Source organism: Heterodontus francisci, chromosome 18, assembly GCF_036365525.1.
Source record: "Heterodontus francisci isolate sHetFra1 chromosome 18, sHetFra1.hap1, whole genome shotgun sequence".
Classification (NCBI taxonomy): Eukaryota; Metazoa; Chordata; class Chondrichthyes; order Heterodontiformes; family Heterodontidae; genus Heterodontus; species Heterodontus francisci.
Genome location: NC_090388.1, coordinates 89,415,597 through 89,442,361, shown reverse-complemented (window position 1 = coordinate 89,442,361; position 26,765 = coordinate 89,415,597). Strand labels below are relative to the sequence as shown.

Below are 26,765 nucleotides of genomic sequence, written 5' to 3'. Positions count from 1 at the left end.
TATATTATCCAAAAATCACAAGCTACTATTTTTCTCCTATCTCTCTCTATATTCCCTCTCCAAGCTCCTCTTGTCCATGATGTCCACTTCCTGCTTGTGACCTTATTCCAACTAAACTGCTGACCACCAAGTTTCCCTTCCTGGGCCCCATGCTAGCCAACATTGTAAATGGTTCTCTCTTTCTCTCTCACTCTCCTCAGGTACTGTACTCCTCCGTTCAAATCTCTTGTTGCCCCACTGCTCAAAAAATTCAGGCTTGACTTCTCTGCCCTTGCAAGCAACCACCCCATCTTCAGCCTCCTGTTGCTCTTGAGTCCTTGAATACGTTAGCTCACAAATCCATGTCAATTTTTTCTGCAACTTCATGTTTGGACCGTCCAATCAAGTTTCTTTTCCTGTCACAGCACTGAAACAGGCCTAACCAAAGTCACATAGACATCTTACGTGACTGGTGGATTTATGCTTCTTGACCTATCTGCAGCCTTTGACACATTTGACATCAACCTCCTCCTGCAAAGTCTCTTAGTCACTGTCCAGCTGATCGGTACTTCCCTCACCTGGTTCTATTCTTCCCTATCCAGTCGTAGCTAGAGAATCTCCTGCAAATACTTCAGTTCCTGTCCCTGCACCATTGCCATCTGGAGTAACCCAGTGATACATCCTTGGACCCCTCCATGACTGCTTGTCCGGCATCCAGTCCTGGAAAAGCTGCTATTTTCTTCAGTTTAAACATAGAGAAGACCAAAGCCCTGCCATGCACTCCATTCTCTCACTGTCCATCCCTCTCCCTGGCCACTGTCTCTGGCTGTATTGAACTGTTTACAACCTCGGTATTTTGTTAGAGATGAGCTATCAATGAAACATCCTCTTCGACAACAAGACCCCCTACTTCCACCTCCATAATATCGCCCGACTGCACCCCTGCCTCAGCTCATCTGCTTTTGAAACCTTCAACCATGCTTTTGACTATTCCTATGCTCTCCTGGCTGGTCTTCAGCTTCCAATCTCCAGAAACTTCTTCAAATGCAATGCTGCTTTTCAAGAAAGGAGGAAGAGAAAAAACATTGAACTACAGGCCAGGTAGCCTGACACCAGTGGTTGGGAATCAGAAAATAAATACCATGCTTGTTCTCAGGGTTGGTATCTCTGTGGTATAGGTCTTTCTGTGAGTTTTGACTTCATTTGCAACTGTCAGACTTTCACCCATGACACTTTTTTATTCCAGTGTTCAAGTAGAATTTTGTTTGTTCTATGTAACAATTGCATTAGTTGAAACTGTTTATCAGTCTGAACTGTTTGCTTTTGAGAGGCCTGATTTCATAAGGATTTGAGGATGTGGACAAATTCAATGCATCACAAAGTTAACAACTATTGAAAATAAGATGAAGAAATAGGATGTTAAAACTCTTAACTTTTATCATCAATATGATATGTATTTCACTGGTTTTTAAATGTTTTCTTGATTTGGCGATTAAGATGTAAAATATTGACAGACTGAGATTGGGTTAGGTTAAGGCAAATTTGAGAATAATTTCTACAAGAAAGTGGTCAAAATAGGACATTAGTGAAAGAGTGCTGAGACTGATGATGTGCTTGATATTTGACCTCGAGAGGAGCTTCCAAGCACCTAACTTCAGCATCACGAAGACTATCAATTTCCACCCCTGTAGTATTGCCCAATTCCACTTCTGTTTCAGCTCATCTCTGTAGAAACATAGAAAAATCCATGGTACAAAAGGCGATCATTCAGCCCATCTCACTCATGGCAGCCAAAAAAGAATGATCTGGTGTAATCCCACCTTTTAGCTCTTGGTCCGCAGTCCTATAGCTTTTGGCACCTCAAGTACATATGCAAGTATTCTTTTAAATGCGATGAATGTTTCTGCCTCTACCTTCTTTCAAGCACTGAGTTCCAGAACCCCACCACAATCCAGGTGAAAAAATTGATCAACTCCGCTCTGATCCTCATACCAACTAGTTTAAATCTATTCTCCCTGTAATTAACCACTCTGCTAAGGAAATAGGTGCTTCTTATCTACTCCATCTAGGACCCTCATAATTTTATACACCTCAAATTAAATCTCCCTTCAACCTCCTCTGTTCCAAAGAAGAAAACCCCAGCCTATTGAATCTTTCCTCATAGCTAAAATTCTCCATTCCTGGCAACATCCTCGTAAATCTCCTTTGTACAAAATCCTTACAGAGCTTCACAGGGTAGCTGCAGGAAGGATGTTTTCCCTGGCTTGCGGGCAGGGAGGGTGGAGGTGGGGGTGGTGTTGGAATCTAGAACTGGGGACACAGACTCAGAATTAGGGGCATGCCATTTAGGAGTGGGATGAGGAGAAAGTTCTTCACTGGTGGTTAATCTGTGGAATTCTCTACCTCAGAAGGCTGTGGAGGCTTTAGTCATAGAGTTAGCACTGCAGCCTCACAGCTCCAGCGACCCGGGTTCAATTCTGGGTACTGCCTGTGTGGAGTTTGCAAGTTCTCCCTGTGTCTGCGTGGGTTTCCTCCGGGTGCTCTGGTTTCCTCCCACATGCCAAAGACTTGCAGGTTGATAGGTAAATTGGCCATTATAAATTGCCCCTAGTATAGGTAGGTGGTAGGGAAATATATGGAATTTAGTGCAGGATTAGTATAAATGGGTGGTTGTTGGTCGGCACAGACTCGGTGGGCCGAAGGGCCTGTTTCAGTGCTGTATCTCTAAATAAAAAAAAAAGTATATTCAAGACAGAGATCAGTTGATTTCTAGACATTAGAATTAGAACATTACAGCGCAGTACAGGCCCTTCAGCCCTCGATGTTGCGCCGACCTGTGAAACCATCTGACCTACACTATTCCATTTTCATCCATATGTCTATCCAATGACCACTTAAATGCCCTTAAAGTTGGCGAATCTCCTACAGCTGCAGGCAGGGCGTTCCACGCCCCTACTACTCTCTGAGTAAAGAAACTACCTCTGACATCTGTCCTATATCTATCACCCCTCAACTTGAAGCTATGTCCCCTCGTGTTTGCCATCACCATCCGAGGAAAAAGACGCTCACTATCCACCCTATCTAACCCTCTGATTATCTTATATGTCTCTATTAAGTCACCTCTCCTCCTCCTTCTCTCCAACGAAAACAACCTCAAGTCCCTCAGCTTTTCCTCGTAAGACCTTCCCTCCATACCAGGCAACATCCTAGTAAATCTCCTCTGCACCCTTTCCATAGCTTCCACATCCTTCCTATAATGCGGTGACCAGAACTGCACGCAATACTCCAGGTGCGGTCTCACCAGAGTTTTGTACAGCTGCAGCATGACCTCGTGGCTCCGAAACTCGATCCCCCTACTAATAAAAGCTAACACACCATATGCCTTCTTAACAGCCCTATTAACCTGGGTAGCAACCTTCAGGGATTTATGCACCTGGACACCAAGATCTCTCTGTTCATCTACACTACCAAGAATCTTCCCATTAGCCCAGTACTCGGCATTCCTGTTACTCCTTCCAAAGTGAACCACCTCGCACTTTTCCGCATTAAACTCCATTTGCCATCTCTCAGCCCAGCTCTGCAGCCTATCTATGTCCCTCTGTACCCTACAACATCCTTCGGCACTATCCACAACTCCACCGACCTTAGTGTCATCTGCAAATTTGCCATCAACCACCACCCTCTGTCTTCTTTCAGCTAGCCAATTTCTGATCCAAAGCTCTAAATCACCTTCAACCCCATACTTCCGTATTTTCTGCAATAGCCTACCGTGGGGAACCTTATCAAACGCCTTACTGAAATCCATATACACCACATCCACTGCTTTACCCTCATCCACCTGTTAGGTCACCTTCTCGAAAAACTCAATAAGGTTTGTGAGGCACGACCTACCCTTCACAAAACCGTGCTGACTATCGCAAATGAACTTATTCTTTTCAAGATGATTATAAATCCTGTCTCTTCTAACCTTTTCCAACATTTTACCCACAACCGAAGTAAGGCTCACAGGTCTATAATTACCAGGGCTGTCTCTACTCCCCTTCTTGAACAAGGGGACAACATTTGCTATCCTCCAGTCGACAATGACGACATAAAGATCAAGGACAAAGGCTCTGCAATCTCCTCCCTAGCTTCCCATTGGTACATTAAAGGTACCAAGGGATATGCGGATAGTGAGGGGAAATGGTGTCGTGGTAGATCATCAACCATGATCTAGTTGAATGGCGGAGCAGGCTCGAAGGGCCGAATGGCCTACTTCTGCTTCTATTTCCTATGTTACCCTCTTAATGCGATCACATCCTTTCTGTAATGTGATGCCCAGAACTGTAGCTGCAGTCTAATTATTTTATATAGTTCTAGCATAACCCTGCTCCTATTCTCTTCTGTCTCGACCAATAAAGGAAAGTATCCAGTATACCTTTTTAACCATTGGAGAGAGCATTAAACAAGAAGTCTTAACAGTGCACTTAGAAAAACACAGAATGATTAGAGCAAGTCAACATGGTTTTACTAAAGGGAAATCCTGTTTGACAAATTTATTAGACTTTTTTGAGGATGTAACTAGTAGGGTAGATAAAGGGAAACCAGTAGATGATGTATACCTGGATTTCCAAAAGGTGTTCGATAAGGTGCCACACAAAAAGTGAAGAGGCAAGATAAGGTCTCCTGGAGTTGGGGTAATCTATTAGCATGGACAGATGATTGGTTAACAGACTGGAAGCAACCAGTGGGCATAAATGGAGCATTTTCAAGTAGGCAGGCAGTAAATAGTGGAGTGCCGCAAGGATCAGTGCTGGGGCCTCAGCTATTTACAATCTATATTAATGACTTAGATGCAGAGACAGACATTAATGCATCAAAGTTTGTTGATGATACAAAGGTAGGTGGAAAGGTAAACTGTGGGAGGGCGCAGAGTGGCTGCGAAGAGATAGAGACAGGTTAAGTGAGTGGGCAACAAGATGTCAAATGGAGTATAATGTATTGAAGTGTGAAGTAATGCACTTTGGTCATAAGAATAGAAAAGCAAAATATTTTTTAAAAGGTGTGCAACTTGTGAGTGTCGATGTTCATAGAGACTTGGGTGTGCTTGTACAAAGAATGCAGAAAGTTAGCATGCAGATACAGCAAGCAATTAGGAAGGCAAGTGGCATGTTGGCCTTTATTGCAAGGGGATTGGAGTAGAGGAACAATGAAGTATTGATACAATTGTACAAGGTTTTGGTGAGACTGCAGCTGGAGTACTGTATGCAGTTTTGGTCTCCACATTTAAGAAAGGATATACTTGCATTGGAGGTAGTGCAGTGAAGATTCACTCGTTGGTCCCTGGGATAAGGGAGTTGTCATATATAACATATAAGATTCTAAAGGGGCTGGATAGGGTAGACACTGAGATTATTTCCGCTGATTAGGAATCTAAAACACGGGGGCATAGCCTCATGATTAGGGGCCGAACATTTCGGCAGATGAGGGGAAATTAATCCACTCAAAGGATTGTGAATCTTTCGGGTTTTCTCCGGGTGCTCCGGTTTCCTCCCACAAGCCAAAAGACTTGCAGGTTGGTAGGTAAATTGGCCGTTATAAATTGTCACTAGTATAGCTAGGTGGTAGGGAAATATAGGGACAGATGGGGATGTTTGGTAGGAATATGGGATTAGTGTAGGATGTATAAATGGGTGGTTGATGGTCGGCACAGACTCGGTGGGCCGAAGGGCCTGTTTCAGTGCTGTATCTCTAATCTAATCTAAAAAAATTCTCTATCCCAGGGATTGTGGATGCTCCATTGTTGAATAAATTTAAGATTGGGATAGATAGATTCATTGATATACTGTAAAAAGCAAGGGACCTGGTACTGAGCCCTTTGGAACCACCTTGGAAGCAACCTTCTAGTCACAATCAAACGTCCACCATTTGTCTTTGCTTCCTGCAACAGACCTTGTTTTGGATCCAACTTACCACTTTCCCTTGGATCCCATGAGCTTTTAATTTTCTGAGTAGTGTCCCATGTGGGACCTTGCCAAAAAACCTAGCTTAAAATCCATGTGGGCTACGTCAAATGCACTACCCTCATCAACCCTCCTTGTTACCGGCTCAAAAACTTTAGTCATGTTAACCATTACCATGACGACCTTACCATCATTTGGGCTTGGTAATTTATCCACTTTCAAGGATGCTGAACACTTTAATATTTCCTCCCTCACACTGCTTATCCCATCCAATATTTCACACTCCTCCTCTGTAACTACAGTGTCTGCTTCGTCCCTCTCTTTTGTGAAGGCAGACGCGAAGTATTCCTTAAGAACCATGCATATGTCTTGTGCCTCCATATACAGGGTAGCACAGTGGCGCAGTGGTTAGCACCGCAGCCTCACAGCTCCAACAACCTGGGTTCAGTTCTGGGTACTGCCTGTGCAGAGTTTGCAAGTTCTCCCTGTGACCACGTGGGTTTCCTCCTGGTGCTCCAGTTTCCTCCCACATGCCAAAGACTTGTGGGTTGATAGGTAAATTGGCCATTGTAAAAAAAAATTGCCCCAAGTGTAGGTAGGTGGTAGGAGAATTGAGGGAAGGTGGGGATGTGAGAGGGAAAATGGGATTAATGTTGGATTAGTGTAATTGGGTGGTTGATGGTTGGTGCGGACTCGGTGGGCAGAAGGGCCATTTTCGGTGCTGTATCTCTCTATCTCTCTATGACAAGTTATCTTTTTGGTTTCTTGGTCCTACTCTTTTTTCCTTAGTTATCCCATTGCTCTTTATGTATTTATAAAACATCTTTTGGGTTTTCATTGATTTTATTTGTCAGTATTGTTTCATGCCCTCTCTTTGCTCGAATGCACTGCCTGAAGAGGTGGTAGAGGCAGGAACCCTCCCAACATTTAAGAAGTATTTAGATAAGCACTTGAAATGCCACACTACGGGTCAAGTGCTGGAAAATGGGATTAGAATAGTTAGGTGCTTATTGGCCGGCACGGACACAATGGGCCGAAGGGCCTGTTTCTGTGCTGTATGACTCTGACTCTATGCTTTCCTAATTTACTTCTTAATTTCACCCATGCACTTGCTATACTCCTTTTAGGCTTTCTGAAGCATTGAGTTCCTGGCGTTTGATGTATTTTCTTCCAGCCCCACAACCCTCAAAGATACCTGCGCTCTTCTAATTCTGGCCTCCTTGAGCATTCTAAATTTTAAGTGCTTCAGCAGAAGGGGCTGTTCCTTCAGCTGCCAAGGCCCTAAGCTCTGGAATTCCCTCCCTAAATCTTTCTGCCTCTTTACCTCTCTTTCCTCCTTTAAGATGCTTCTTAAAATCTATTGTATTGACCAAGCTTTTGGCCCTCTTTCCTAACAGTTTTATGTCACTCGCTGTTGTATTTTGTTTGGTAATGCACAAACCATTGTGAGGCATCTTGGAACATTTAATTATGTTAAAGGCACTACGTAAATACAAGTTGCTGCTGATCATAAAGCTCTGAATCCTTTTAAAATAAGTTTTCCTTTGGTTAAGATTGTTCAGTATTTTCCCTTCTACTTTTCTCCACTGAAGATGCTGGCAAATGGTGAGCAAGGTTCTAATGGGGAAGCGGTGGCGTAGTGTTAATGTCATTGGACTAGTAATCCAGACCCCAGGCTAATGCTCTGGAGACATGGGTTTGAATCCTACCGCAGCAGATGGTGAATTTAGAATTCAATTAATAAATCTGGAATTAAAAGCTAGTCTAATGGTGACCATGAAACCATTTCATGGCTGATTGTTGTAAAAACTCATCTGGTTCACTCATGTCCTTTTAGGGAAGGAAATCTGCAGTCCTTACCTGGTCTCATTCCAGACCCACTAATGTGTTTGACTCTGAAATGGCTTAGCAAGCCACTCCATCACCCCTAATTTGCTCGGGTAATTAGGGATGAGCAACAAATGCTGGCCTAATCAGTGATGCCCACAAATGAATAAATTTTTGAGTGCTGACAGTCTGATACCTTATTAATCGTTCTTGTTTATTAAGCTGAGGCAGTGAATGTGAACAGACATTGGATTGCAACAATGGTCAGGAGCCCAGGTTTTCTAAGCATAGAACAGAAGTCTAATCTGGGATCTTACTGGTTCATCTGGCTCAGTAACCATACCACTGAGCCATCAAGGCAGCAGATTATGTTTAATTTATTCTTGAATGGTTCAGTATTACTCCTAATTTATGTATTAAAATTGCATTTTCCTCCTGCAGGTGGTTGCAAGTGAGGGTGGATTTGAAATACTGTGTAAGGAGAAAAAATGGGCAAAGGTAGCCAGTCGTATGAGTTACCCCCAAGGAAAGGGCATTGGCTCGCTGTTACGTTCGCATTATGAGAGGATTCTGTATCCATATGAGTTGTTTCAGACAGGAGCCAGTCTCTCGGTAAGATTAACAAACATAAAGGTTTTGACATGGTTCAACAGCATTCGGATAGTCAATTTCAGACAGTAGTCAAACTGCCAGAGCTGCTGATGAGATAACTTACTGATAATTGGGTGGATTGATCTTAGTTCTTTCATGTCTTTTATGAAGGTTTTTGCTGGAAGTCCTCCATCTCACACTAATTTGGATGTGATATTTTTGCCCAGAGCTGTGACTCTGAGCTGCATTTAAATTGTGCAGTCTGAACACATGCATTGTTTTCCAGCAGTCCAGCACCATTCAGTGACCTCTCCTCATCCAGCTTGTGCTCACTCGTTCGAACCTCGTGCGGGCGTGCTTCACCACCCTTAACTTGCATGGGTGCCCGCTCCCCCACCCCTCCTAGCTGCCCCTCCCCTCCCCTGCGCCAGGCCCCGCTCCCTCCCCTCCTCTGCTGCCTCGCGCCGGGCCTCGCTTCCCCCCTCTATTCCTCCTCCGCCTCACCCTCTCTGCTGCCTCGTCTGGGGGTCCACTCCCCCTCTCCTCTACCTTGTGCAGGGGCCCGCTCCGCCCTCCCTCTCCCGCCTCGTGCGGACCCACCCCCCCGACCCTCCCTCCCCTCCTTTGCGTGGGCCCTCCCCTCCCCTCCCCTCCCTCCCTCCCTCCCTCCCTCCCTCGTCTCATGAAACTCCCCCCTCACTCCCACCTCCCTCACCCCCCCCGGGCAGGCTCCCAGCCCCCCGTGTGCCCTGTCCTCCCCCTCTCCTCCCTATGCCTTATATTCCTGAGTCACTGGGGCCTGATTGCTTGGGAGTGGATGACAACAGTTGGATTCTTTCCATTTTTCTTATTGCTGTCTTCATCTGAAGGAATTTTATTTGAAATGTGCTATGTTTTCGGTTTCATTTGGAAAACTGATTCTTCATAGAATGTTAATAACTGCCAGCTATTTTAATTTATGATATTGGAACATTTTCACTGAAAACACTCCAAGTTCTTAATCGTTTGATTCCTGAAGGACGCTGCAGCATTTACTAGTGGTAGTGGTCTCACAGCAGAGTGATATATGCCATGGTGCTGGTTTGTGTCCATTAATTCTGCCATTATCTGGTTGCATTAGACTGCTGAAGACACCTGTATGCAGATCTTCCCTGGTTCTGGGAAAAGCTTGAATCAGGTAGGTAAACCTCTCTGTGGTTAATTAGCTATATTACTCTTCCTTCTCACTGCTGCCTCTTCCCTCCACCCACTGCCCCCAGCTGTATGACATTATTTGTAGCTGAAACTACCGCCATTAGGAGTGAACAAGTGACGAGATTGCTTGTTTGGCTTTTTATGTGCCATGGTTTTCCTTTGGAATGTGTTCCATGGCAAAAATGCAATAGAGCATTCTGTTGATGTGAGGCACTTGTCATCTTTGCCTTCTTGGAGTTCTATTCTATTTTATTTAATTTAATTTAATTTAGAGATACAGCACTGAAACAGGCCCTTCGGCCCACCAAGTCTGTGCTGACCATCAACCACCCATTTATACTAATCCTACACTAATCCCATATTCCTACCACATCCCCACCTGTCCCTCTATTCTCCTACCACCTACCTATACTAGGGGCAATTTATAATGGCCAATTTACCTATCAACCTGTAAGTCTTCTGGGATTGTACTGCAGACTTTAATGTTTTTCAATATTGACATCCTTGTAGCATGCTCAATTTTCTTGCTTGTATATTGTACATATCCTTTAGATTTGCAATTTCCCAGCCGTCTGAAAATTTTAGTGTTAACCACATTCTGAATTAGTATTTGCATAATGCATCTCACGTAGAAGAACATGTCAGAGCAATTTAGAAGGAGGAGAGGACACTGAGCAGGACTCGGGCAAGAAAAGTAATGAGGGTCTTAAGTTTTATCTATTACCTGGCAGGAAGAGGTGGGTGCAAGAAAAAAATGTCACTATGTAACAAAAAAATGAAATGGTAGAGTCATTATATGTAAATTTACTTATCCATGCCAAGCGATCATTGAATTAAAGGCACTGGAAGATCTTATATTTCAAACCCTGTGATAATGGCTAATTTCTGGTTGGTTATCCTGGCTCCCATTTGTCTTCAATGCATTTAAATCTGGGTTATCTGTCATTTATCTGCTTTGAATATGAATCTTTGACCTTAGTTGCCATGTTTTGAACTGGGCTAATGGCAGTTGAAACCTCTTATTGAGCCACTGATGAATGTTATTGTGGCAGAACTGAGCTTCCTATTGGAAGCTTCATTTTCTCATAGGGCTTCTTCCTGTTTTGCTTGGCTAAAAGTTGTGCCGAATAATAGGAGCAGCAAGTACTATTATTTTGAGGCAAATTAGGAACTACAGTGTTGGCGAAAGAATATATTTTTCAAAAATTAAAAACAAAATAACCTCACAGGATGGAACACAACCCTGTGCGTAGGAAAATGAGTAGGCCTTCCAGCCTGCTCTGCCATTCAGTCAGTTATGGCTGATCTGTGATAAAAGCAAAATACTGCAGATGCTGGAAATCTGAAATAAAAAAAAGAAATGCTGGTAATACTCAGGTCTGGCAGCATCTGTGGAGAGAGAAGCAGAGTTAATGTTTCAGGTCAGTGAGCTTTCATCAGAACTGATGTTCCAGCTTTTCTTGCACTCAAGGGAATACAAGCCAAGTTTTTGCAACATGTCCTCATATTTTATCCCTTCTTAGCCCTTGTGTTCTGGTAAATCGGTGCTGGACCCACTCCAAGACCAATATGCTTACGAGATGTAATGGGCAGAACTGAGCATAGTACTCCAGATGGAATCTAACCAAGATTCTACACAACTGAAGCTTCATTTGCTCCTTGCATTCCAGCCACCTTGAGGAAAAAGGCCAACAATTTATTAGTCTTTTTGTACCAGTCAGTTAGCTTTTAGTGATTTCTGTGTATGGATGCATCAATCTCTCTGCTCCTCCACAGTTTCTCTGATGTCAGTTATGGCTCAGTTGGTAGCACTGTCGCCTCTGAGTTACAAAGTTGTGGGTTCAACTCCCACTCCAGAGACTTGAGTACAAAATCGAGGCTGACACTCCAACGCTCTTCGGTGCCGTCTTTCAGATGAGACGTTAAACTGAGACCCCATCTGCTCTCTCAAGTAGATGTAAAAGATCCCATGGCACTATTTTGAAGAAGAGCAGGGGAGCTCTCTCTGTCCACTGGATGTTTTAGTTTTCAATGTATTTGTGTAAATGTTTTTGACCTATAGAGTAGTTATTTGATTCCTCTTTTAGTTTATACTAGTTCGTCCTGTACTACATGTTAGAAAAGATGAAAAAGGAGTGAGGATGGTTATGGCTGGTGACGCTGTCAATACGTTGGTGCTTTTTGCTTTTCCCATTTTAACTCCTTAACCTGTTAAATAAATAGAAAACTGGAAAGTTTGGCACAATAAATGTGACGTACAGTAAGGTATCCCAACATTTTGTAACAGTGGGATACAGTTAGAGAGTGGATCTTATACAATTAAATCATTATTTGGGCAGAATTGTGATTAAGTGTGTGTTTACTGACTGCCTGTTTTGCGCTTTATGGAAATAAACTAATAAGCTCCTTCACCTATGTGTCTGTCCTCTCTTTTTATCTCTGTATCTCTGGCTTTCTCTTTCTCTGGGGGTGCTGGCAATTGTTACTTAGCAAGCTAGTGTGAGTTGTCTTCAAGGGCTGTTGTGAGGTGCTGACCAAGCCCTGATTGCAGCCGTTTGTTGTGTTTCCCACACCCGATCACTTGGAGAGACTTGAGTGCTACAAATGCTCACCTGGTGATGGAAGTCACTGATCAGTCAGTGGAAAGTGGAAAATGAAAAATCCAAATGTGCTGCTGCCTGTCACAGTGGACATTAAAAGGCTGACACCCATTCCCTGTTTCTAGTGCTGCTCATCCCTCAGGTAGCCCTGGTATTGCAATGGGAGAACAGAACCAACGTCACAAGTAGCCAGAGTGTAGATGTGGGGACACTGTTAGACAACAGCTCTGTTTGCCCTTTTATTTTCTTCCTAACCATCTGATCAGCTGTTCCTGCCAGCAGGTTTTTGTTTTTAGTAAGCAGCTGTTTGAGTCAGTCATTACGGTATAGAAAGAGGCTATTTAGCTCATCTAGTTCAGGCCTGCTCGCCGCAGAGTGATCCAGTCAGTCCCATTTCCCCCACTCTATCCCTGTAGTCCTGCAAGTTTATTTCCCTCAAGTGGCCATCCAATTTCCTTTTGAAATCATTTATTGTCTTTGCTTCCACCACCCTCATGGGCAGCAAGTTCCAGCTCATTACTACTCTCTGTCAAAAACAATGTTCTTTCTCACATTTCCCCCTCTGCATTTCTTGCCGAAAACCAAAATCTGTTCCCTCGTTCTTGTACCATCAGCTAATGGGAACCGTTTTTCTTTGTCTACCTTATCTAAACTTTCATAATCGTGTACACCTCTATCAAATCTTCCTCAATCTCCTTTGCTCCAAGGAGAACAAACCCAGCTTTTCCAACCTAACCTTGTAACAAAAATCCCTCATCCCTGGAACCATTCTGGTAAATCTCCTCTGCATCCTTTCAAGGACCCTCACATCCTTCCTAAAGTGTCATGATCAGAACTGGAGGCAATACTCTAGTTGTGGCCTAACCAAAGCTTTATAAAGGTTCATTGTAACTTCCCTGCTTTTGTACTCAATAACACTATTTATGAAACCCAAGATCCCATATGTTTTGCTGACAACTCTCTCAATATGCCCCGCCACCTTCAAAGATCAATTCACATGCACCCCCATACTCTTAAACTGCAGAGTCTATATGGCCTTTCCACATCCTTTTTGCCAATATGCATCACTTCACACTTTTCTATTAAATTCCCTCTGCCACTGGTCTGCCAATTCTGCTAGCCTATCTAGAATATTTTATTCTGTTTTCCAATATCCAGTCAAGGATAAAATTAGCAGTCACTTGACAAATATGGATTAATTAAAGTCCGCATGGATTTGTTGAGGGCAAATTGTGTTTCACCAATTTGATTGAACTTTTGATGAAGTTGCAGAGGTTGATGAGGGTAATGCCGTTGATGTGGTGTACATGGACTTTCAAAAGGCATTTGATAAAGTGCCACATAACAGGCTTGTCAGCGAAGTTGAAGTCCATGGAATAAAAGGGACAGTGGCAGCGTGGATACGGAGTTGACAAAGGCCTCCAAACAGTCAGGGAGAGATAGAGGAGCAGATGTGTAGGCAGATCTCAGAGGTGTCAAAATAATAGGGTAATAGTGGATTTCAACTTCCCCAATATCAACTGGGATAGTCTTAGTGCAAAAGGCTTAAAGGGGATGGCATTCTTAAAATGCATACAGGGAACTTTTTGAGCCAGCACATAAAAAGTCCTACAAGAGAAGGGGCGGTACTGGACCTAATCCTAGGGAATGAAGCCGGACAAGTGGTATAAGTGTCAGTGGGGGAGCATTTTGGGGATAGTGACCATAACTCTGTAAGATTTAAGGTAGTTATGGAAAAGGACAAAACTGGACCAGAAATAAAGGTACTGAATTGGGGGAAGGCTGATTTCAGTATGATAATGCAGGATCTGGCCAAAGTGGACTGGGAGCAGCTACTTGAAGGAAAGTCTATATCAGACCAGTGGAAGTCATTCAAAGAGAAAATACTGAGAGTTCAGGGCCAACATGTTCCTGTAAAGGTGAAGGGTAGGACCAACAAGTCCAGGGAACCCTGGATGTCAAGGGATATAGAGGATTGGATCAGGAAAAAACAGAGGCTTATGGCAGATTTAGGGGCCTGAAAACAGCGGAGGCACGAGAGGAGTATAGAAAGTGTGGGGGGGGTACTTAAAGTAATTAGGAGAGCGAAGAGGGGACATGAAAAAACACTGGAGGGCAAGATAAACAAAAATTCTAAGGCTTAATATAAGTATATTAAGGGTAAGAGGATAACCACAAAAGAGTAGGGCCCATTTGGGACCAAAGTGGCAATCTGTGTGTGGAGCTGGAGGACAAAGGTTAATTTTTAAATGATTACTTTTCATCTGTGTTCACTATGGAGAAGGACGATGTAGGTGTAGCGATCAGGGAGGGGGATTGTGATGGATGTGAACATATTAGCATTGAAAGGGAGGAAGTATTTGCGGTTTTAGCAGGCGTAAGAGTGGATAAATCCCCAGGCCCAGATGAGATGTATCCCAGGCTGTTATGTGAAGCAAGGGAGGAGATAGCAGGGGCTCTGACACAAATTTTCAAATCCTCTCTGGCCACAGGAGAGGTACCAGAGGATTGGAGGACAGCGAATGTGGTACCATTATTCAAGAAGGGTAGCAAAGATAAACCAGGTAATTACAGGCCGGTGAGTCTAACATCAGTGGTAGAGAAACTATTGGAAAAAATTCTGAGGGGCAGGATTAATTTCCACTTGGAGGGGCAGGGATTAATCAGGAATAGTCAGCATGGCTTTGTCAGGGGGAGATCGTGTCTGTCTAAATTGATTGAGTTTTTCGAGGCAGTGACAGGACGATATAGATGGGTTGGTAAGATGGGCGGAGCAGTGGCAAATGGAATTTAATCCTGAGAAGTGTGAGGTGATGCATTTTGGGACGACTAACAAGGCAAGGGAATATACAATGGATGGTAGGACCCCAGGAAGTACAGAGGGACCTTGGTGTACTTGTCCATAGATCACTGAAGGCAGCAGCAAAGGTAGATAAAGTGGTTAGGAAGGCATATGGGATACTTGCCTTTATTAGCTGAGGAATAGAATATAAGAGCAGGGAGGTTCTGATGGAGCTGTATAAAACACTAGTTAGGCCACAGCTGGAGTACTGTGTACAGTTCTGGTCGTCACTCTGTAGGAAGGATCTGATTGCACTGGAGAGGGTACAGAGGTGATTGACCAGGATGTTGCCTGGGCTGGAGCATTTCAGCTAAGAGAGACTGAAAAGGCTAGGGTTGTTTTCCTTAGAACAGAGAAGGGTGAGGGGGTACATGATTGAGGTAAACAAAATTGAGGGGCATTGATCGGTTAGGTAGGAAGAAACTTTTTCCCTTAGCGGAGGTGTCAATAACCGGGGGGCATAGATTTAAGGTAAGAGGCAGGAGGTTTAGAGGGGACTTGAGTAAAAATGTTTTTACCCAGAGGGTGGTTGGAATCTAGAACGCAGTGCCTGAAGAGGTGGTAGAGGCAGGAACCCTCACAACCTTTAAGAAGTATTTAGATGAGCACATGAAATGCCATAGCATACAAGGCTCCAGGCCAAGTGCTGGAAAATGGGATTAGAATAGTAAGGTGCTGCATGGCCGGCACAGACATGATGGGCCGAAGGGCCCGTTTCTGTGCTGTATAACTATGACAAGAAATAGAGAGTAGTAGTGAATGGTTGTTTTTTGGACTGGAGGACGTTCTATAGTGGGGTTCCCCAGGGGTCAGTCTTGGCTTTTCTTGATCTGTATTAATGACCTAGACTTGGGTGTGCAGTGTATAATTTCACAACTTGCAGGTGGCACAAAACTTGGATGTATTGTGAACTCTGAGGAGGATAGTGATAGACTTCAAGAACAAAGAATAAAGAAAATTACAGCACAGGAACAGGCCCTTCGGCCCTCCAAGCCTGCGCCGATCCAGATCCTCTATGTAAACATGTCGCCTATTTTCTAAGGGTCTGTATCTCTTTGCTTCCTGCCCATTCATGTATCTGTCTAGAGACATCTTAAAAGACGCTATCGTGCCCGCGTCTACCACCTCCGCTGGCAACACGTTTCAATCACCCACCACCCTCTGCGTAAAGAACTTTCCACGCATATCCCCTTAGATAGGCTGGTGGAATGGGTGGACATAGGCAGATGAAATTTAATGCAGACAAGTGTGAAGTGATACCTTTTGGTAGGAAGAATAAGGAAAGACAATGTAAAATAAAGGGTGCAATTCTAAAAGCGGGTACAGGAGCAGAGGGCCCTGGAGCATATGTGTACAAATTGTTAAAGGTGGCAGGGCAAGTTGAGAAAAGCCATATGGTATCCTGGGCTTTATAAATAGGGGCATAGAGTAAAAAGCAAGGAAGTTATGGTGAACTTTATAAAACACTCAGCTGGCCTTATTTGGAGTATTGTGTCCACTTCTGGGCAGCACATTTTGGAAGGATGTGAAGGCATTGATGAGGGCGCAGAAAAGTTTTAAGAGAATGGTTCCAGGGATGAGGGACTTCAGTTACGTGGTACATTGGCGAAGCTGGGACTGTTCTCCTTGGAGAAGAGAAGGTTGAGAGGTAATTTGATAGACATGTTCAAAGTAATGAGGAGCCTGGACAGAGTTGAATCACAGAATAATACAGTGCAGAAGAGGCCCTTCGGCCCATCGAGTCTGCACCGATGCATTAAAGACACCTGACCTGTCTACCTCATCCCATTTGCCAGCACTTGACCCATGACCTTGAATGTTATGACGTGCCAAGTGCTCATCCAGGTACTTTTTAAAGGATGTGAGGCAACCTGCCTCTACCACCCTCCCAGGCAGGGCATTCCAGACCGTCACCACCCTCTGGGTAAAAAAGTTCTTCCTCAAATCCCCCTGAAACCTCCTGCCCCTCACCTTAGATTTGTGACCCCTCGTAACTGACCCTTCAACTAAGGGGAACAGCTGCTTCCTATCCACCCTGTCCATGCCCCTCAATCTTGTACACCTCGATTAGGTCACCCCTCAGTCTTCTCTGCTCCAGCGAAAAGAGCCCAAGCCTGTCCAACCTCTCTTCATAGCTTAAATGAAGCATCCCAGGCAACATCCTGGTGAATCGCCTCTGCACCCCCTCCAGTGCAATCACATCCTTCCTATAATGTGGCGACCAGAATTGCACACAGTACTCCAGCTGTGGTCTTACCAAAGTTCTATACAACTCCAACATGACCTCCCTGCTTTTGTAATCTATGCCTCGATTGATAAAGGCAAGTGTCCCATATGCCTTCTTCACCACCCTATTAACCTGCCCTTCTGTCTTCAGAGATCTATGGACGAACACGCCAAGGGCCCTTTGTTCCTCGAAACATCCCAGTGACAGGCCATTCGTTGAATACTTCCGTGTCACATTACTCCTTCCAAAGTGCATCACCTCTCACTTTTCAGCGTTAAATTCCATCTGCCACTTTTCTGCCCATTTGACCATCCCGTCTATATCTTCCTGTAACCCAAGACACTCAACCTCACTGTTAACCACTCAGCCAATCTTTGTGTCATCCGTGAACTTACTGATCCTACCCCCCACATAGTCATTAGAATTAGAACATTACAGCGCAGTACAGGCCCTTCGGCCCTCGATGTTGCGCCGACCTGTGAAACCATCTGACCTACACTATTCCATTTTCATCCATATGTCTATCCAATGACCACTTAAAAGCCCTTAAAGTTGACGAGTCTACTACTGCTGCAGGCAGGGCGTTCCACGCCCCTACTACTCTCTGAGTAAAGAAACTACCTCTGACATCTGTCCTATATCTATCACCCCTCAACTAAAAGCTATGTCCCCTCGTGTTTGCCATCACCATCCGACGAAAAAGACTCTGACTATCCACCCTTTCTAACCCTCTGATTATCTTATATGTCTCTATTAAGTCACCTCTCCTCCTCCTTCTCTCCAACGAAAACAACCTCAAGTCCCTCAGCCTTTCCTCGTAAGACCTTCCCTCCATACCAGGCAACATCCTAGTAAATCTCCTCTGCACCCTTTCCATAGCTTCCACATCCTTCCTATAATGCGGTGACCAGAACTGCACGCAATACTCCAGGTGCGGTCTCACCAGAGTTTTGTACAGCTGCAGCATGACCTCGTGGCTCCGAAACTCGATCCCCCTACTAATAAAAGCTAACACACCATATGCCTTCTTAACAGCCCTATTAACCTGGGTAGCAACCTTCAGGGATTTATGCACCTGGACACCAAGATCTCTCTGTTCATCTACACTACCAAGAATCTTCCCATTAGCCCAGTACTCTGCATTCCTGTTACTCCTTCCAAAGTGAATCACCTCACACTTTTCCGCATTAAACTCCATTTGCCATCTCTCAGCCCAGCTCTGCAGCCTATCTATGTCCCTCTGTACCCTACAACATCCTTCGGCACTATCCACAACTCCACCGACCTTAGTGTCATCCGCAAATTTACTAACCCACCCTTCTACACCCTCTTCCAGGTCATTTATAAAAATGACAAACAGCAGTGGCCCCAAAACAGATCCTTGCGGTACACCACTAGTAACTAAACTCCAGGATGAACATTTGCCATCAACCACCACCCTCTGTCTTCTTTCAGCTAGCCAATTTCTGATCCAAAGCTCTAAATCACCTTCAACCCTATACTTCCGTATTTTCTGCAATAGCCTACCGTGGGGAACCTTATCAAACGCCTTACTGAAATCCATATACACCACATCCACTGCTTTACCCTCATCCACCTGTTTGGTCACCTTCTCGAAAAACTCAATAAGGTTTGTGAGGCACGACCTATCCGTCACAAAACCGTGCTGACTATCGCTAATGAACTTATTCTTTTCAAGATGATTATAAATCCTGTCTCTTCTAACCTTTTCCAACATTTTACCCACAACCGAAGTAAGGCTCACAGGTCTATAATTACCAGGGCTGTCTCTACTCCCCTTCTTGAACAAGGGGACAACATTTGCTATCCTCCAGTCTTCCGGCACTATTCCTGTCGACAATGACGACATAAAGATCAAGGACAAAGGCTCTGCAATCTCCTCCCTAGCTTCCCAGAGAATCCTTGGATAAATCCCATCTGGCCCAGGGGACTTATCTATTTGCACACTTTCCAAAATTGATAACACCTCCTCCTTGTGAACCTCAATCCCATCTAGCCTAGTAGCCTGAATCTCAGTATTCTCCTCGACAACATTTTCTTTCTCTACTGTAAATACTGACGCAAAATATTCATTTAACACTTCCCCTATCTCCTCTGATTCCACACACAACTTCCCACTACTATCCTTGATTGGCCCTAATCTAACTCTAGTCATTCTTTTATTCCTGATATACCTATAGAAAGCCTTAGGGTTTTCCCTGATCCTATCCGCCAATGACTTCTCGTGTCCTCTTCTTAGCTCTCCCTTTAGATCCTTCCTGGCTAGCTTGTAACTCTCAAGCGCCCTAACAGAGCCTTCACGTCTCATCCTAACATAAGCCAACTTCTTCCTCTTGACAAGCGCTTCAACTTCTTTAGTAAACCACGGCTCCCTCGCTCGACAACTTCCTCCCTGCCTCACAGGTACATACTTAACAAGGACACGCAGTAGCTGCTCCTTGAATAAGCTCCACATTTCGATTGTTCCCATCCCCTGCAGTTTCCTTCCCCATCCTACGCATCCTAAATCTTGCCTAATCGCATCATAATTTCCTTTCCCCCAGCTATAATTTTTGCCCTGCGGAATATACCTGTCCCTGCCCATCGCTAAGGTAAACCTAACCGAATTGTGATCACTATCACCAAAGTGCTCACCTACATCTAAATCTAACACCTGGCCGGGTTCATTACCCAGTACCAAATCAAATGTGGCATCTCCCCTGGTTGGCCTGACTACATACTGTCAGAAAACCCTCCTGCACACACTGGACAAAAACTGACCCATCTAAAGTACTCGAACTATAGTATTTCCAGTCGATATTTGGAAAGTTAAAGTCCCCCATAACAACTACCCTGTTACTCTCGCCCCTGTCGAGAATCATCTTCGCTATCCTTTCCTCTACATCTCTGGAACTATTTGGAGGTCTATAAAAGACTCCCAACAGGGTGACCTCACCTCTCCTGTTTCTAACCTTGGCCCATATTACCTCAGTAGACGAGTCCTCAAACGTCCTTTCTGTCGCTGTAATACTCTCCTTGATTAACAATGCCACACCCCCCCCCACTCTTTTACCATCTTCTCTGTTCTTACTGAAACATCTAAATCCCGGAACCTGCAACATCCATTCCTGCCCCTGCTCTACCCATGTCTCAGAAATGGCCACTACATCGAAATCCCAGGTACCAACCCATGCTGCAAGCTCACCCACCTTATTCCGGATGCTCCTGGCGTTGAAGTAGACACACTTTAAACCAGGTTCTTGCTTGCCAGTGCCCTCTTGCGTCCTTGTAACCTTATCCCTGACCTCACTACTCTCAACATCCTGTACACTGGCACTACATTTTAGGTTCCCATTCCCCTGCTGAATTAGTTTAAACCCCCCCCAAAGAGCACTAGCAAATCTCCCCCCCAGGATATTGGTACCCCTTTGGTTCAGGTGAAGACCATCCTGTTTGTGGAGGTCCCACCTACCCCAGAAAGAGCCCCAATTATCCAGGAAACCAAAACCCTCCCTCCTGCACCATCCCTGCAGCCACGTGTTCAACTCCTCTCTCTCCCTATTCCTTGCTTCGCTATCACGTGGCACGGGCAACAACCCAGAGATAACAACTCTGTTTGTTCTCGCGCTAAGCTTCCACCCTAGCTCCCTGAATTTCTGTCTTAAATCCCCATCTCTCTTCCTACCTATGTCGTTGGTGCCTATGTGGACCACGACTTGGGGCTGCTCCCCCTCCCCCTTAAGGATCCCAAAAACACGATCCGAGACATCACGGACCCTGGCACCTGGGAGGCAACATACCAACCGTGAGTGTCTCTCGTTCCCACAGAACCTCCTATCTGTTCCCTTAACTATGGAGTCCCCAATGACTAATGCTCTGCTCCTCTTCCCCCTTCCCTTCTGAGCAGCAGGGACAGACTCTGTGCCAGATACCTGTACCCCATTGCTTACCCCTGGTAAGTCGTCCCCCGCAACAGTATCCAAAACGGTATACCTGTTGTTGAGGGAAACGGCCACAGGGGATCCCTGCACTGCCTGCTGGTTCCCTCTCCTTCCACTGACGGTTACCCATCTACCTACTTCTTTTACCTGAGGTGTGACTACCTCCCCATAACTCCTCTCAATAACCCCCTCTGCCTCCCGAATGATCTGAAGTTCATCCAGCTCCAGCTCCCTAACGCGGTTCTCGAGGAGCTGGAGTTGGGTGCACTTCCCGCAGATGCAGTCAGCAGGGACACTCTTGGCGACCCTTACCTCCCACATTCTGCAGGAGGAACATACAACTGCCTTAACTTCCATTCCCTCTATTCTAAATTCCCAACAAATCTACTGATAAACCAAAAAAAATGTCAAAACTTGTTAGGTTAGCAATCCAACGGACAGAACTTCTTAAATAAAAAGCTTACCTTATCAACACAACAGAGTCCTTTTTTTTTGGTTAGAGGAGGAGGGTGGGTGGGAGACACTACACGTGTAGTGTCTCGGGTACAGCCACCACCCAAATATATAGTTTTTACTTACCCAGCAGTCCCCTGGTCCTCCGAAAACAAAAGGGAATTAACTTTTAAACTTCCACTGAAATTGACTTCCCAGCTGTAATCTCGCTCTCGCACCTTCGCTACTGTCAAAGCTGCAGTCACCAAAACCAGCAGTCCCCTGGTCCTCCGAAAACAAAAGGGAATTAACTTTTAAACTTGCACTGAAATTGACTTCCCAGCTGTAAGCTCGCTCTCGCATCTTCGCTACTGTCAAAGCTGCAGTCACCAAAACTAAAAGCGATGTCATCTATGTCATTTATATAAATGACAAACAATAGGGGACCCAGCACAGATCCCTGTGGTACACCACTGGACACTGGCTTCCAGTCACTAAAATAGCCGTCTGTCATCACTCTGTCTCGTACATCAAAGCCAATTTTGAATCCACCTTATCAAGTTACCCTGTATCCCATGTGCATTTGCTTTCTTGATAAGTCTCTCATGTGGGACCTTGTCAAAGGCTTTGCTGAAACCAATGTAAACTACATCAACTGCACTACCCTCATCTACACCTGGTCACATGCTCAAAAAATTCAATCAAATTTGTTATGCATGACCTCCCTCTGACAAAGCCATGCTGACTATTCCTAATCAAATTTTGCCTCTCCGAGTGGTGATAGATTCTCTCCTTCAGAATTTTCTCCAATAGTTTCCCTACCACTGACGTGAGACTCACTGGTCTGTAGTTCCCTGGCTTATCTCTACAACCTTTCTTAAATAGTGGGACCACATTAGCTGTTCTCCAGTCCTCTGGCACCTCCCCCGTGGCCAGAGAGGAATTAAAAATTAGGGTCAGAGCCCCTGCAATCTCCACCCTCGCCTCCCACAGCATCCTGGGACACAAACCGTCCGGACCTGGAGATGTGTCCACTTTTAAGCCTGCCTAAACCTCCAATACCTTGTCACTCCCTATGACAACTTGCTCAAGAACCTCACAGTCTCTCTGTAAGTTCCATATCTACATCCTCATTCTCTTAGGTGAAGACTGATGTGAAGTATTCATTCAACACCCTACCAATGTCCTCTGGCTCTACCCACAGATTTTCCCCTTGGTCCCTCCGCTTTCCCACCCGTTCCCCATACCCCTTGATTCCCTCAGAGACCAAACACCTGTCTATCTCAGCCTTAAATATATTCAATGATGGAGCATCCACAACCCTCTGGGGTAGAGAACTCCAAAGATTCACAACCCTTTGAGTGAAGAAATTTCTTCTCATCTCAGTCGTAAATGATCTGTCCCTTATCCTGAGACTCTGCCATGTTCTAGATCCCCCAGCCAGGGGAAACTATCTCTGTGTCTATCCTGTCCAGCCCCCTCAAATCTTGTATGTTTCAATGAGATGACCTCTCGTTCTTCTAAACTCCAGAGAATATAAACCCAATTTAATTAGCCTCTCATCATAGGACAACCCACTCACCCCAGGAACCAATACAATGAACCTTTGTTGTACTGCCTCCAATGCAAATATATCCTTCCATAAATATGGAGACCTAAATGGCGCACAGTACTCCAGGTGTGGTCTTACCAAAACCCTGTACAATTGCAGCAGGACCTCTTCATTCTTGTACTCCAATCTCCTTGCAATAAAGGCCAACATGCCATTTGCCTTCCTAATTTCTTGCTGTGTGCTAACTTTCTGTATTTCTTGCACAGTACATTTAAGTCCCTCTGAACATCAACATTTACAAGTTTGATGCCTTCTAAAAAAAATTCTGCTTTTCTATTCTTTCTACCAAAGTGAATAACCTCACTTCCCCAGATTATACTCCACTTTGTTGACCACTGACTTACCTGTCTGTATCTCTTTGCTGCCTGTTTGTGTCCTTCTTGCAGCTTACATTCCCTTCTAATTTGGATCATCAGCAAACTTAGACAGATTACTTTCGGTCCCTTTGTCCAAGCCATTAATATAAATTGCAAATAGTTAAGACCCCAACGGCACTCCACTAGTCACAGCCTGCCAACTTGAAAATGGCCCATTTATCCCTACATTCTGCTTCCTGTCCATTAACCAATCCTCTATCCATTCTAATATATCACCCCCAACTCCATGAGACCTTATTTTGCCTATTAACCTTTCGTGCAGCACCTTCTTGAATGCCTTTTGGAAATCCAAGTATACTATATCTACTGGTTCTTATTTTCTACCCTAATAGTTACATCCTCAAAAAACTCTAATAAATCTTTCAAACATGATTTCCCTTTTTTAAAACCATATTGACTTTGTCTGATATTTTATTTTCCAAGTACATTGTTAAGACTACCTGAATAATACATTCCAAAAAGACAGGCGAGTGGGACTAGCTGAGTTGCTCTCACGGAAGGCTGGCACAGGCACGATGGGCCACATGGCCCCTTCTACGCTGTACCTATCCTATGATTCTGTTTATATGTATCAAAAAAACAGCGGTCCTAGCACTGACCCTTGGGGCACACTACTGTCTACCACCCTGCAGTTTGAAAAACAACTATACCACAACTCGCTGTTTGCTGTCCTTCAGCCAATTTTTTTTATCCAAGCTGACACTCACTGTCATATTCCATGAGCCTCAATTTCGTTAACCAGCTTTTTGTTAACCAGCTTTCTGATCAGTAAGGTTGCGGACGACACAAAGGTTGGTGGAGTTGCGGATAGTGATGAGGATTGTCAGAGGATACAGCAGGATATAGATTGGTTGGAGACTTGGGCAGAGAAATGGCAGATGGAGTTTAATCCGGACAAATGTGAGGTAATGCATTTTGGAAGGTCTAATACAGGTGGGAAGTCTACAGTAAATGGCAGAACCCTTAGGAGTATTGACAGGCAGAGAGATCTGGGCGTACAGGTCCACAGATCACTGAAAGTGGCAACGCAGATGGATAAGGTAGTCAAGAAGGCATACGGCATGCTTGCCTTCATCGGTCGGGGCATAGAGTATAAATATTTGCTAGTCATGTTGCAGCTGTACAGAACCTTAGTTAGGCCACACTTGGAATATTGCGCACAATTCTGGTCGCCACACTACCAGAAGGACGTGGAAGCTTTGGAGAGGATGCAGAAGAGGTTTACCAGGATGTTGCCTGGTCTGGAGGGTATTGGCTATGAGGAAAGGTTGGATAAACTCTGATTGTTTTCACTGGAACGACGGAGGTGGAGGGGCGACATGATAGAGGTTTACAAAGTTATGAGTGGTATGGACAGAGTGGACAGTCAGAAGCTTTTTCAGTTACTAGGGGACATAGGTTTAAGGTGCGAGGGGCAAAGTTTAGAGGGGATGTGAGAGGCAAGTTTTTTTACACAGAGGGTGGTGAGTGCCTGGAACCTGCTGCCGGGGGAGGTGGTCGAAGCAGGTGCGATAGCGACGTTTAAGAGGCATCTTGACAAATACATGAATAGGATGGGAATAGAGGGATACGGTCCCCGGAAGTGCAGAAGGTTTTAGTTTAGACAGGCATCAAGATTGGCGCAGGCTTGGAGGGCCGAATGGCCTGTTCCTGTGCTGTACTGTTCTTTGTTCTTTATGTGGTACTTTGTCAAATACTTTCTTAAAGTCCATATAGACAACATGCACTGAATTCCCTTCTTCAACCTTCTTTGTTACTTCATGAAAAAAATTCAATTAGATTTGTTAAACATGATCTGCCTTTCACAAATCCTGCTGGCTATCCTTAATTAACCCAAAGCTCTCCAAGTGCCTGTTGATTTTTTTCCCTCACATTATTGTTTCTAAAACCTTGCCCATCACTGGTGTTAAACTGACTGGCCTGTAATAACTCCTTCCTAGTTGGACCGAGAACATACTGAACAAGGAAGTTCTCCTCAACACATTTCAGAAATTCCTCCCTCTCCTTTCCCTTTACTCTAATCTTATCATAATTGATGTTTGGGTAATTAAAGACCCCCAGTATCACCACTCTATAGTTCTTGCAGATCTCTGATTTCGCTGCAGATTTGCTCCTCTTCACTCTCCCACTATTTGAAGACCTATAGAATATTCCCAATAGCGTGATGATCCTCTTTTTGCTTCTCAATTCTAACCAAATGGGTTTGTTTTTGCCTGCTCAAGGACATCCCTTTCCAACACTACAGTGATGTCTTCCCTAATCAGTACTTCCAGCCCACCTCCCTTTTTTCCTTCCGCATCTTTTCTGAACACTTTGTATCCTTAAATATTAAGTACCCAGTCCTCACCTTTTTCAAGCCATGTTTCTGCTATTGCCACTTCATATTCCTGCACGGCTATTTGCATTGTCGCTCACCGGCTTCCTTCTGTGCCGTAAATGACTTTGTGGTTTTACATACATGCGTTGTAAACCTGTCTTTGTATTCCTTGTGGACCTTCTTATTTTTTTTATATTCATTTGTGGGATGTGGGCATCACTGCCTAGGCCAGCATTTATTTCCCTTCAACTGAGTGGCTGGCTAGGCCATTTCAGAGGGTATTTAAGAGTCAACCACATTGTTGTAGACTTGGAGTCACATGTAGGCCAGACCTGGTAAGGACAGCAGATTTCCTTCCCTAAAGGACATGAATGAACCAGATAGGATTTTACAACAATCGACAATGGTTTGATGGCCATGATTAGACTAGCTTCTAATTCCAGATTTATTAATTGAATTCAAATTTCACTATCTGCTGTGCTGGGATTCGAACCCGTTTCCCCAGAGCATTAGCCTGGCCTCTGGATTACTGGTTTGCTCCTATGTAATATGGTATTACTTCCTTCTCTAGTACTAACCAACAATTTCACTCCTTTATGCACCTTATTTCTCTTTTCTACTTTTGTATGCTGGTGCCCAACCCCCTGCCAATTTAATTTAAACCCTCCCCATCCACACTGGTGAACCTCCTCACGAAGACATTGGTCCCAGTCCTGTTGAGGTGGAACCCGTTCTTTTGAATAGGTGCCTCCTGCCCCAAGAATCTGAAGCCCTCTCTCCTACAACATGCCTGAAGCCACACATTGATTCTCCCTATCTTCTTATTGCTACTTTCGTTAGCACATGGCACTGGGAGTAATCCAGAGCTTACTGTCTTCAAGGTC

General features: G+C 44.5%; 1 protein-coding gene across 2 annotated transcripts in view; it reads left to right on the top strand.

The window, feature by feature from the left end:
• The window catches only part of kdm5a (lysine demethylase 5A), a 390,488-nt gene that overhangs the window by 39,657 nt on the left and 324,066 nt on the right, over window positions 1–26,765 (top strand). For both annotated transcript variants that reach the window (XM_068051114.1, XM_068051113.1), the window contains 2 exons: window positions 8,190–8,360; window positions 9,460–9,516. In XM_068051114.1, the coding sequence (XP_067907215.1) occupies window positions 8,190–8,360; window positions 9,460–9,516 (228 nt within the window). The remainder of the gene's footprint in view (window positions 1–8,189; window positions 8,361–9,459; window positions 9,517–26,765) is intronic.